The following is a 13,366-nucleotide window of genomic DNA, read 5'->3' as shown; positions in this document are numbered from 1 at the left end:
TTTACTTCATTGTTTCTTGTGAATTTCTTTATAATTTTTTATCCAATTTGGTACAGAATGGTGGGAAAAAAAAACGAAAATGATTGGAATATTGGATTGAAGTTAAAAAATCTATAATAAAATCCACCTTCTAGGGTTCCACATTGGTGGGGACCCTTTTGATTAAAAATTTAAAAATAGGCCTTCTACTTATGTTAATTTGTTTTTAGAAAAGATAAATAGAATAATTATTTATTAGAGAGATATAAATCAAGTTTGTGTTTTTATTTTTTATTATTTATTCCTTAAATTTTTGGATGAGATAAAATCAATTATTTCTTTAATTGGATTTGCACTATAATCCAAGCATATAGAGCAATATAAAATTAATTATAATTTAGTTCCTATAGTTTATTGAAACTAATAATTAACTCCTATAGACAGTATAAAAAAATAATTAAATGTACCAGCCTAACCATCATCGATTAATTAGTTTTGTTAAACTAGAAGGATTAGATTACAATTAACTCCAAGGTAATAAAATTAATCACAATATTATTTTTAATCTCACAATTAATAAAAACAATAATCATATTAATTAACTATATTTAAATGGAATCAGCCTTTTACTGTGAATTTCACTGTGCAAATCCACAGTATAAAACAAATGTCAAATATCTTTCAGTTATATGTTTTTTTTTAATTAATTTCTTTTATTTAATTTAGTTTTTTAATATTAATTTTTTTTTCTATTTAGTTATTAATTATAACTAAAAGGAATCAGTTATTTACTGTGAATTTCACTATATAAATCCTATGTGAAAGATGAATATCTTTTAGTTATAGGTTTTTTTAATTAATCTTTTTTTTGTTTAATTTAGCTTTTTAATATTTTTTAATATTTAGTTATCATACTCTCATGACATGGATCTCAGGTTTGACGGGTTAACCTGGTTTTGCAGGTTAACCTAGTTGACTCAGATTTTTTTTAATTAGTTTTTTTTTTAATTTTATCTTTTAATATTGATTTGATTGAGAATTAAATTTCATAATTTATTTTGTTTGTTTTTCATTAGATTATCTTGATCTCATGAATGAGTTTTATCGTTCCTCTCCTTCCAAAACACTATTTATTGGAATATTATTTTACTTTGTTTTTTTCTTTTCAATTTTTTTTTAATTTCATTTTTTAATATTAAATTTTTTTCTATTTAAGTATCACACTTTCATGACACGACCTTACAGCTGAACCCATATATAAGGTTTGGTGTTGCAGCCAGACCCACCTAAATTTGGATCAAACAAGTTTAATATTATTATTATTATTAAAAATGTTATTATTTGTATTATTAACTATAACTAAAAGAAATCAATATTTTACTGTGGATTTCATTATGCAAATTCACAATGAAAGACAGATGCATTTTATTTATAGGTTTTTTTTTCAATTAATTTTTTTTGTTTAATGTAGTTTTTTAATATTAATTTTTTTTTTAGTTATCATACTCTCATGACACGGATCCCAGGTTTGACGGGTTAATTTAGTTTGATGGGTTAACCCAATTGACTCAGATTTTTTTCTTTTCCTTAATTAGTCCTTTTCTTTTAATTTCATCTTTTAATATCTATTTGAATGAGAATTAAACTTCATGATTTGTTTTATTTATTTTTTATTAGATTATCCTGATTTTATAAGGGGGTTTTACTGTACCCTTCCTTCCAAAGCACTATTCATTGGAATAGTGCTTTGCTTTGCTTTGTTTTCTTTTCAATTAATTTTTTTTGTTTAATTTCATTCTTTAATATTAATTTTTTTCTATTTAGTTATCACATTTTTATGACATGACCTTACAACCATTCCCACATCTATGACTTTTGGGTCTGTTGCAGCCAAACCCACTTAAATTTGGGTCAAACAAGTTTAATATTATTATTTATATTATAAATATTACTATTATTATTATAATTAATATTATAAATATTACTCTTGAGTCAGGCGTTGCAGCCAGACCTCGAGGTTCTTAGGTTTAATTTTGCAGATAGACACAATGCTCATGGATCTTAGTTTTTTATATATATTTTTTATGCTAAAAAAAGTGAGGATTTCACTATTCCAATCCAAGTGAAAGACATACGCCTTTTAGTTACAGTTTTTTTTAATTAATTTTTTTTGTTCAATTTAGTTTTTTAATATTAAATTTTTTTCTATTTAATTATCATACTCTCATTATATGGATTCCAGGTTTGACAGGTTAATCTAGTTAACTCAGATTTTTTTTTCTTTTTCTTAATTAGTTTTTTTTCCAATTTCATCTTTTAATACCGATTTGATTGAGAATTAAACTTCATAATTTGTTTTGTTTATTTTTCATTAGATTATCCTGATCTCATAAGGAGGTTTTACTATACCCCTCCTCTGAAAGCACTATTCATTAGAATAGTGTTTTGCTTTTTTTTTTCAATTAATCTTTTTTTTGTTTAATTTCATTCTTTAATATTAATTTTTTTCTATTTAGTTATCACACTTTCATGACACATCCTTGCAACCAGATCGACATGCAAGACTTTTGGCTCTGGTATTGCTGCTAGACTTACTTAAACTTGGGTCAGATAAGTTTAATATTATTATTAATATTAAAAATATTACTATTTGTATAATAAATATTACTATTGGTTTTATAATTAATATTATAAATATTACTCTTGGGTCAGACATTGCAACCAGACCCAATGCTCTTAAGTCTTAGTTTATATATATATATATATATATATATATATATATATATATACATATTATGCCAAAAAAATTGGAGATTTCACTATGTAAATCCACAATGAAAAACAGATGCCTTTTACTTATAAGTTTTTTGTAATTAATTGTTTTTTTGTTTAATTTAGTTTTTTAATATTAATTTTTTTTATTTAGTTATCATACTCTCATGACACAGATCCTAGGTTTGACAGGTTAACTTGGTTTGACAAGTTAACCCAGTTGACTCAGATTTTTTTTCTTTTTCTTAATTAGTTTTTTTCTTCTAATTTCATCTTTTAATATCAATTTGATTGAGAATTAAACTTCATAATTTATTTTGTTTATTTTTCATTAGATTATTCTGATCTCATCAGGGGGTTTTACTGTACCCTTCCTCTTAAAGCATTATTCATTGGAATAATGCTTTGCTTTGTTTTTTTTTAAATTAATTTTTTTATTTAATTTCATTCTTTAATATTTAATTTTTTTCTATTTAATTATCATATTTTCATGACACAATCTTGCAGCTAAACCTCCATCCAAAGCTTTTGGGTTTGATGTTGCAGTAATACCGTCTTAAACTTGAATTAGACAAGTTTAATATTATTATTAACATTAAAAATATTATTATTTATATATATTACTATAGATATTAATATTACTCTTGGGTCAGGTGTTGCAGTCAGATTCAAGACTTTTAGGTTTAACTTTATAGATAGATTCAACGTTCTTGATTTTAGCTTGTTTTGATATTTTTTATCTAAAAAAAAAATGACCCACGGTGTAGCAAAACACTTAATTAGTAATAAATTAATACTTCACCGGTTCTTAGTGAATAGGATGCATCGGTTTGGTTTCTTTACATTTAAACCGGTTAAGTATAAAACAAATGAAGAGTCTAATCTCTTCAAAACAGAGCCAAACAGAACAAAAAATGGCCGTCTCTGCTCTATCCTTTGCTTTCTCTTCACTTTCACCTCCAAAATCTTCACTGTGCTCGTTTCCAGAGAAATCCCAGGTTTTTAAATCTTCTAATCCCGTCACTTCGTTCTCTTTTTTCATGTTATGGCTTAGTGTTTTAATTTTTTTTTCCAGGTAGTCTCAAAGTTGCAAAAAAACAGTAGCCGTGGTAGACGAGTCTGGCGCCGGAGGAAATTGGTATTTACAATTATATTTCCTTTTTTACCTTTTTAAAATGAGACCCTTGTTGGTATTTCTTGAAATGTGAACACTGAAACAATTTCATGATGAGATATATTGAAAATTTTGAACATTTTTCAAATAATTCTGAACCCTTATCAGGAAGTCTTGAAATGTGAACACTGAATCAAGTTCTTGATGAGAAGAAATTTTGAAATGTGATTAACTTTCTCGATGAGAATAATGAAATGTCTGCTTGTGTGTTTGTTTGGGTTTTTGAGGCCTATAACAGAAGATAGAAGTATTAAGAAATGAAGAGAAGCTAAAATTGAACTTTTAGGTTAGGGTATACCTCCCACCCTTACATAGGACAAGTATTGCTACTATTTATTACTGTTAATATTATAGTTTAGAATGTGGGTTGGTCCCTTTTTTCATAGATGCATATATTTGTTGTTCTCCTCATGATAGTGTGTAAAGAACTAGACCAGATTTTCCATACTGAAAAGAATTTTTTCTGTATAAGTTCTATAGAATTTTTGTCAATGTTGAGATTTTGAATTGGATAAAGCTACTAGGCAAATCTGATTCTTATAGCTTTCACTTTGTTACTTGTATTGGCTTAGGATTTCTTGGCTGTAAAATTCAGTCAAATCATTTTTAAAACAGTTTTTGTTTCAAGTTTCTGACATATAATTATGTACTTGATGTAAACTGATATTTAGAATCAGCTTTTAGATAGAAGGAGTCTCATCTTTTATTTGTTTACAACTCATGACATTTGTTTTATTATCTAGAAACCTGCTTTACATGGCATTGAAAATATCAATTGCAATCGTAATGAAATTCACAAAGTCAGTATTATCTTTATAGGCCTCAGTTCTTATCATGTGTCTATTTTGAAGTTAAAAGAAAACTGAAATGGAACTTCAGCATTTCAAGATTCCCTATAATGAAGTTATCTCAATATTCACATTACGAAATTTGCTGTCAAGAATTTTATCATCCAACATCTTGCCTTATTTATTTATGATCTTGGTTCCTCTTTTTCACACGACATGCTTGTGCATGCTGGCTAGATGATATAGCAGTTGCCTGTGATTTATATGCTACATGTGGATAATTGTATGGGGTGGATTTTGGCAGCGCATCCTTGCTGGAATTTTTATGGGCTGTAGAATTGGCCTTGTAACATATAACCTTAATTTATAACATATAACCTTAATGCCTTATTTGTTCATAAACTGGGCTTAAAATGTTGTGCTTGTGGATGTTGATTAAAAGTGCTTGTTGTGTTTTAGACTAAGGAAGATGATCTATTGCGATATAAATTGGAGCGAGTTCCTTTCCTTGAGGAGCAGGTTAGAAAGATTAAAGACGAAGGAAAGTTATTGACAATGGATATCCACAGATTGTTACTATCAGAGGATAACAGGTTTGATTTTGTGAATGAGATTGCAGCTGAGGCCATAGAGTATGTTGAGAACAACAGAGATGACTACGGAGGAAAGAAAAAAGCCATTTTACATGTGCTTAGCAACCGTATGAACGATGCTGGGTATTCCCGTCCGGTGGCATATGAAGAATCCGACCCCTTCCTGCCAGGGCCTACTTATTTGAGGCAGGAGCTTGAATAGACCTTGATATTAGTTAGATCTGCCATGTTCAATAACCTTTGGCTAAAGGCTGTTATTATAAAAAAAATAAAAAAATAAAAAAAGAAACATTAAAGGCTGTATTTTCTAATTCATAGTGTATTGGCTTTCTGTTTGATATGTTATCATCAATTGCATTTGTTCTTGCCCTGTAATGAGATGTGTCCTAGCTCCTATACGCCGAATGATTTCTACACATTCAACCCAGAAAAGAATCTGAATTCTGAAGACTATGATCAGTGAGCTCCAACAAGTTTCTGTTTATCTACGCGGATTGCTTAAACAAACGGGTTCTAAAAACTTATGGTTGACTCTAGAAACTTATGGTTGGATCCACTATTATTTTTTAAAATGGTAATGTATGGAAAAAATATTAAATTAATGTCTCTATTTTTTATATTTTCAAATGATTATAATATAATGATGTCAGAATTGTTGAAGAAAATTTAAGAAAAAACTATAAAATGAAAACCTTTTCAATCCAAATACACTGCTAAATGCAGTACAAATACAGGATCTTCTTATCTTGGTAAACCTAGTAGTACAAGCAAATACAACTTATTAAGATTGTACAGCTATTAGCCTTGAGGTTTGCAACAGTACAGACAAATGTGCAAAATTACTTGCCTCTAGTGGCAGCTGAACTGCATCATGAGTTCGTAGAAAAAGCAAAGTCCAGGTCCAGAAAGGTGCCAAAAATTAATTAGATCATGTATAGTGAAAAGCCACTCAGATCTTGCCATGTCATGATTCAGGACCAGAAAGTTGTGGGTCCAATCTCATGTGACCAAAGGTTAACTTCCAAAAAACTGAGTACCATACATGTAACCCCATGTAGAACCTAATCGTTAAATCAGTTAGAGGCTCTGCTTCATCCTCTTATCCTTCACTAGACAAAAATACCACCGCCAGACCTCATCCCCACCGTACAACATCTGAAACTCTCTAACTGAGCAACTCAACTCAGTAAATGGCATTGTTTAGGCCACAGTTGGAGAGATTCCTATCAACCAAACTCCATTGTGGCCACTCCAGTACCAAAACCCCCACTAAAAACTTCTTTTTTGCTACTAGGCCTAGAAGCCAGTGTTCTGCTATAGCAATAGATGCCCCATCTTCATTAACTGATGTTGCTGGGATCCGGTGGGGTTCTACAAGCTTGCAAGGCGCACGTGAAGAGATGGAGGATGATATCATAATTCGATCAGACGGCCTTGAAGGATTCTCCTTTGCTGCTGTTTTTGATGGCCATGCTGGTTTCTCTTCTGTGAAGTTCCTCAGGTTTGACAAATTTTAGAAACATCAGCACAATCATGGATTCATATTTCTTGAGTTCTTTTGGTGTAGTTTCTTTATTCAGTCTTTGATTCATCATTGTTAGGGATGAGTTGTACAAGGAGTGTGTAGCTGCTTTACAAGGCGGTTTGCTATTGAATGGAAAAGATTTCAATGCTATTAGAAAAGCATTAGAAGAGGCTTTTGAAAGGGTTGATGCAAAATTGCTAGATTGGTATGCCTGTAGAGTTTTCTTTGTGCAAAGATTGCTTTTGATTGTAGAAAAATGGGCAGATAGTGAATAGTGTAATTCTATATTCTATATTATCGCGTTGAAGGTTTAGGTGATGTTTGATTTTGTAAAGGCTTGAGAAGGATGGTGCGCAAGACGAATCTGGTTCGACAGCGACTGCTATGTTCATTGGAAACGAAAAGCTAGTCATTTCGCACATTGGTGATTCATCTGTGGTATATATTCAATTCTAATGTTATTACTTTCTGACAATATCAAAGGAAAAACTGAAAATATGTTGGGTGATTATGAGCAATTTTTGCATAATGTTTCGCTTTTGATTCAGGTCCTTTCTCGTTCTGGAAAAATGGAAGTGTTGACTGATGCTCATCGACCTTATGGAAGCAATAAAATCTCTCTTCAAGAAATCAGAAGAATCAGAGAAGCAGGTGGATGGGTGTGTTTTCTTGCAATTTCTATAGAAAGTTCATCTAGTCTTCTCTTGACTGCTCTTACCTTCTTCCTTGCTATCCTTATGATTGAAATAGTGCTCAATTTGGTATCCCTTGTTGCCATTTCCTTGTTTTCATATAGGAGTATCCTGCTGATTTTAGAATCAAAAGGATTTCTTTTTCGAAATATGTTAATTTTCTTGGCATTTTGCCTTGTTATAACGATTTGAAGTCTGACCATTTCTTAGTAAAGTTTCTTAGACAATGATCCATAAAAGCCTTGTACTTTTGTGATCTGTGGGAATTTCATCTAAATCTCCTGTATGCTTCTTCCTGATCAAGACCAAATCTTACATACCTTGTTGTCTGATGATTACTATTGTAATTTTTCTGTAGATTGTCAATGGAAGGATTTGTGGAGACATAGCCGTATCTCGTGCTTTTGGTGACATGCGGTTCAAGACAAAGAAGAATGAGTTTGGTCCTTTTAATCTCTGACTTCCTTTTCTACTTTTGAACACAAGGGTTAGTTTGAATATGTCTTCTACCAGCACGTACATTTCTTAACAATGTGATACATGAATAGGATGCTGGAGAAAGGAGTCAAGGAAGGGAGATGGTCTGAAAAATTTAGTTCTCGGTAAGATCTTTTCCATATTTTCCATCAGTATGTTCATCTACTCTCCATTTTTGTTAACTGAACCTTGGTTATAAGATAGTTATGGTGCATTTCAATTGCGTATAAAAGATCGCAAGACCTGATAGATCAGATTTAAAACATGAAATAGCCCATGATTTGGGTTGGTAATGGTTATTCGGTCAATCTACCTGCCTTAAGAACATAGCAATTGGAGCAAAAGACAAATCTCATTCATTGTGGCTAGTACATCTGGCCTGTATGTTTCTAAGGTTGTATGCTCTCCTAGGAACTACAAAATGCATGTTCTGTTGAGATAAGTTCATATGAGAAAAACCCTATGCCGCCACCATTTACTAATGGATGGATGACAAAAGCTTGCTGCATATGTATTAGCCAAGAATGATGCTCGATACAGTGATAAGATAAGGAATCACTGAATTTATGATTTGCAAGTTTTTTCAGAAGGTGAACTAATCTTGTGTTGTGACAGAGTACAATTCAATGGGGACTTGGTCATTGCATCTCCAGAAGTTTACCAAATAGCTTTTGGATCAGATGCAGAGTTTGTAATTCTAGCATCTGATGGTTTATGGGATTACATGAACAGGTGTTTTATCCCATCCTCCAACTGTATTTCTTAGTTGCATTCTCTGACATCTGTTTCTGTAATCTCTTGATTTTTATTCATAAGCAGCATCTTGCTTAACTGTTTGCTATTGTGGGTAACAGCTCAGATGCAGCTGCTTTTGTCAGGAACCAACTTCAAAAACATGGAGACGTTCAGGTAATCATTATGTTGGCTATTGAATATCCAATGAATCCATTGCACTTGAGTTCTGAACCTGGAACAAGTTTTGAATGTCTGCATGGTTTTAGATGATACCATTGCTGTGCGGCGGCATTTCTAACTTGCCTCTCATTCTGCTTTCAGCTAGCTTGCGAAGAACTTGCACGGAAAGCTATTGTAAGAACTTATATGGACAATTAGTCTTATTCGACATTATCATTCAATATTTTACTAGGGACTTCAAAAAGCTTTGAATTCCTTGTATTGCAGGACCGGCGGACACAAGACAATGTTAGCATTATCATTGCTGATTTAGGGTACGCATGTTTTTGCTTTCATGCATCTTCGTCAACGCAAATTGATAATGAAAATCTAAACTGGTCTAAGATGTTTGAGATTTGCAAGCTTCTTGTGCGTGCTTTTCTTTGATTATTGAGAAATGCAATAATCTTAGAATTCTGCCATTACTAATTTTGTTCTGTTTTTGGTCTTAACTTCTGCAAAGGCGGACAGACTGGCAAAATCTGCCTCTCCAGCAACAAAATGTTGTGCTTGAACTGGGCCAAGCTTTTGCTACCATTGGTATTGTCACACTTGGAATATGGATGTCAGCCTTGCTTTCTTCATAAATGCTAGAGCTTCAGAAAGTGTATATAAATCAACATAGATTTCGACACATTAGTCCATAGAAATCTATATGTGTCAGCACCTTCATGCTTTTCTTTTAGGCGAAAGAACGATAAACATCTTGTCTTTCGAAATCTCATTTCCATAATCATATTGTATTACATTGACTCTCTGAACAATACCTGTTGAACACACAAATCATACTGTAGCTTTGTTACATAAACATATCTTTGAATGTTAATCATCGAGGATCAAGAGAGAAAGAAGATAGGAAACTGATTTGGTATTGATGGCTTGGTATTCAAGTTTTGATACCGTTTAACCTATGTTCTCAATATCAGAAGCAGCAAAAGCATGCTTTGTGATTAGTATGGCCCAGAAGAACCCTGACCTCTCTACTATCAATTCGCACTGTTCTATGGTGTTTCCAGAAGCCCAATCCAAGCTTCGTAGGAAATTCCATCCTCCTTGTAAATGTGACCGTACCATTACTTGCCCTTTCCTTGGCCCTTTTTGCAACCAACCATTTCCCCATCTTTCCTATGTCTGTACTTGACCTGCATTTCTTTACTTTTTCCAGCTTTCAGTGAAAAGGGTTGGAGAGAAGCTGAAGCCAAGAGAAAATCCTTGTCATAATAAACCCAAGTCTTTATTTGCTCAAACTTTGGCTTCATCTGACTAGGATTTGTTACTGTGACCTTTCCTTCGCGATTCGCTGTGAACCCTGGGTAGGATTTTGTAAAGTTGGAGACGGAAATGGTGGTAACTTCGCCTCTAGGAAATTCAGGGAAAGTCGACAATGTTTGATAAGCTTGAAAAGCGAGGCCCCATCACCGAACACTACAAAAAGAAAGGCAGCATTTTTTTTTTTATTAACTTAATTAGCTTGCGACATATCTTGATTTAATTCTATATACTTTAAAATTAATAATTATATAAGCCTTTAATAATTCCGAGATTTATAATACTCAAAATAATAATCTATAAAAAATAAATTTATAACTTGAATAGATGAGCTAAAAAGCACCCATCTTGACTATATTGTATATTGTTTCCGAAGCCATCTTTTATAAGAGTCTGTTTATCTATATAATAACAGTATTCTATTTCAACCACGGCATCACCGCCTAGATAAATGAGACCTAAGTATCATCTTGGATACATAGCAGAGGTTCTTCTGTCACTACTAGAATTATTCTAGGTACAGACCCAGGTTATGGCATGTTGCAATTTTGTTAATGTAATTGGCTTGCTTGAAATGAGGACTCATCAAGTATACGGTGGCTACAACGCCGAGGCTAATGACGTTGCAATTCTCTTGTTGGTTAGCTGTGGGTGACAAGGCAAGGTGGAATGGAAGAGGAGGCCTTTAACTCGGTTATTTGTGTCGTGGGCTTAAGCCTAGGAATTGGGTGTATAAAACACACCTGAAAAGGTAAAATACAAGTAATCTATACATATATATATATATGATGTATAATAGAAAAAATATATATATAAATGATGTACAGGTGCTCTGAATTTCCAATCCTCAAAGCAATGGCTAGAGACTAGATATATAGATAGTCATTGGCAGGAAGAAAACTCTTAAAAAGAAATTCAAATCTAATAAGATGTTAACATTAATATCAAGAGTGATACGTTTTTAGGTCTTCCTGCTTCTTAACATCTATGACAAATGCTCAAATCTTGAAAATACATGGTGCTTGACTCATGCAGCTCTCCTTGACCTCATCCCTCAGGAACCAGAAATTAAAAAAGAAGGTTAACAGTTCTAGCTTTTTCGTTGATAAAATGAAAAATAGAGGAGATTTTGTATTGTTCTGCTGCGTACGTAGGGGCCATGATTGTATATCCCAGTATCTTCATCAATCAATATGTTTGCTGTAGAACACATTTTGGTGAGATAATGCATGTTGCTCTTCCTTGGATTCTTTCTTTTATTAAGGTAAGTGGCTAAGGCTTGAATTCCTTGAATTAATATATTGGCTAGTGAATTAAATAGCCCCATTTCTATATAGATATGATAGGCACCAGGTAGCCAAGCAATTAATTAATAACACTATTACAAAAATTACTGATGATTGTTTTTCCGACAAACATTTTATGTTCATGGTATCATCAATAAAATAATCATAGACGGATTATTAATGTAAATACTGATAGAAGTTTTTATTGATAAAACTGTAAAATATGATAGTGGTTGGTCATGATGGTACTTTCAAGTGCTGATCATGGAATCCACAACTCAACTCTGTGAACCAGCAAAAAATTCCAATGTTAAGCTCATCTCTTTAACTTCCATTTGCTGGAGACTCTCTTGTATGAAGTAGCAAAAGCCAGCTCTGCTTCATTATTTATTATTAGAACATAAGATAAGCAATTGCCTGAGAAGTTCATACACAAATCAGTACTGACATGCACGCATAGAATTACACAACGTAAAATCTTATCTTAGTCCCACAATTGTGTGGGCTACGTACAATAATAATAATACATTACTAAATAAAATTCATTTTGAAATGCGAGATTACACATCTCCTCATGCATGCACGAACAAAACCTCTAGAGGGAGAGTTGATGGTTCGAGAGGAGTCAAGGGCTCTTGCCACCAACAACAACAGCTTTCCCCCTGGGGTCATGCTTATGGTTAGCTCCTGCATCACCATAATCCAGCAAATCCAGCAAAAGCTTCCTTGCATTGATCATATGGATGCCATCCTTTACAAAGAGACAAGATCCTTGGGTTATTAAGAGAATGCATAAACAAAAGATACTCACTACTTGAAAGAAAAACAAGAAATTATCTCAAAATAGAAAAAAGTTCAGGAAGAAAACGGGAGCTAGGTATACCTTGACAAATGAGTTGTGTGGATTCATGCCTTCCTTGAAGCCTTCAACCAAACCTACAAGTGAAAATAAACACTCTTTGTCAAGCTATATTATCTAAATTTTGAGAATATGAGATACTGAAGGTAATGCTGAGAAAACATATACAAACCCGAAGATGATAAGGGAGCAAGGAGCAAGAGGGACAATAAAAGAAAGGTCTTGATCCTAAGAGTAGGCGCCATGGCTAAATCTTGAAGTTCTTTGTGAGGATATGAGCTATGGCCTTAGCAAGAGTGGAGGAGGGGAGGTTGGCTTTTATGGCTAGTGGCAGAGAGTGCCATAAGAGCTATGGTGATGGTGTGCACCCACCCAATAGCTACAGAATGATGAAGAAATGCATTAACTTTTAGCCCACAACCCTAAAGTCAACTTCACTGTTCTTTATGCTGCATAAAAAAAAGCAGCAGCACAATTAAATGTCTGCATGTGTGGACAAAAGCTCTTCTGCATGGCTTGAACTGTGTTAGCCATTTTCAGCTATAGGTGTGTAAGCCTTTTTTAGTATGTACTCGATCAGCCTTGATTTTCAGTAGAGTACAGCAGAATGTTGTACAAGAAACAGCAAATCACTCATCTCATGTCATCATCATTTTGCCATTTACTTTAATTTGAACCACACATCCCTGAGATTTATATTGAGTGGAAGCTACTGGAAAAAACTCCATGATCCAGGTATTCTCCTGAATATTCATCTCAACACATGACAGAGATCAGAAAGATATAGTTTACATTTAGTTTTGGTGTTTTATCATTTAATTATAGCGAGAAACATCAGTAGATTAATGGAAAGAGATTTTTTATAGAATTTTATTTTTGTTTTGGTTTTAGAACTGTGAGTAAACCAAACCTAATTTACCTAAATAAAACCTGAAAAAATCATATTTAATTCACCCAGCATATAAAAAATGAAAACCTAATTAACCCGACTATATAAA

At 32.7% G+C, this 13,366-nt stretch overlaps 2 protein-coding genes across 3 annotated transcripts; both read left to right on the top strand.

Annotated features, from left to right (window-relative positions):
* The first annotated feature begins 3,615 nt into the window (after positions 1-3,615).
* Positions 3,616-5,651, top strand: LOC133675540 (protein PLASTID TRANSCRIPTIONALLY ACTIVE 7). The gene is made up of 3 exons (XM_062096952.1): positions 3,616-3,749; positions 3,827-3,889; positions 5,173-5,651. The coding sequence occupies exons 1-3, from the start codon at positions 3,621-3,623 to the stop codon at positions 5,506-5,508; spliced, it is 528 nt and encodes a 175-aa protein (XP_061952936.1). The 5' UTR covers positions 3,616-3,620; the 3' UTR covers positions 5,509-5,651.
* A 699-nt stretch (positions 5,652-6,350) lies between these two features.
* LOC133676304 (protein phosphatase 2C 57) lies at positions 6,351-9,762 on the top strand. 2 transcript variants are annotated; one of them, XM_062097962.1, is made up of 11 exons: positions 6,351-6,807; positions 6,908-7,036; positions 7,167-7,269; positions 7,380-7,490; positions 7,882-7,961; positions 8,072-8,125; positions 8,616-8,732; positions 8,855-8,909; positions 9,002-9,089; positions 9,183-9,229; positions 9,418-9,588. In XM_062097962.1, coding segments are annotated over exons 1-10 (1,050 nt in total). In that variant the 5' UTR covers positions 6,351-6,496; the 3' UTR covers positions 9,185-9,229; positions 9,418-9,588. The 2 variants fall into 2 exon arrangements, with proteins under 2 accessions (XP_061953946.1, XP_061953945.1); XM_062097961.1 differs by having other exon boundaries at positions 6,353-6,807; positions 9,057-9,089; positions 9,418-9,762.
* Positions 9,763-13,366: the final 3,604 nt, after the last annotated feature.

Source organism: Populus nigra, chromosome 16 (assembly GCF_951802175.1).
Source record: "Populus nigra chromosome 16, ddPopNigr1.1, whole genome shotgun sequence".
Classification (NCBI taxonomy): Eukaryota; Viridiplantae; Streptophyta; class Magnoliopsida; order Malpighiales; family Salicaceae; genus Populus; species Populus nigra.
The sequence above is the reverse complement of the archived record's forward strand: the minus strand, read 5'-3'. Positions and strand labels throughout refer to the sequence as shown.

Excerpts from the sequence above, each read along its gene's own strand:
- LOC133675540 (XM_062096952.1), top strand. The coding sequence starts at position 3,621 with ATGAAGAGTCTAATCTCTTCAAAACAGAGCCAAACAGAACAAAAAATG. Across the intron at positions 3,750-3,826 it reads CGTTTCCAGAGAAATCCCAG|GTAGTCTCAAAGTTGCAAAA; the intron begins GTTTTTAAATCT and ends TTTTTTTTCCAG. Across the intron at positions 3,890-5,172 it reads TCTGGCGCCGGAGGAAATTG|ACTAAGGAAGATGATCTATT; the intron begins GTATTTACAATT and ends GTTGTGTTTTAG.
- LOC133676304 (XM_062097961.1), top strand. The coding sequence starts at position 6,497 with ATGGCATTGTTTAGGCCACAGTTGGAGAGATTCCTATCAACCAAACTC. Across the intron at positions 6,808-6,907 it reads TCTTCTGTGAAGTTCCTCAG|GGATGAGTTGTACAAGGAGT; the intron begins GTTTGACAAATT and ends CATCATTGTTAG. Across the intron at positions 7,962-8,071 it reads TTCAAGACAAAGAAGAATGA|GATGCTGGAGAAAGGAGTCA; the intron begins GTTTGGTCCTTT and ends ATACATGAATAG.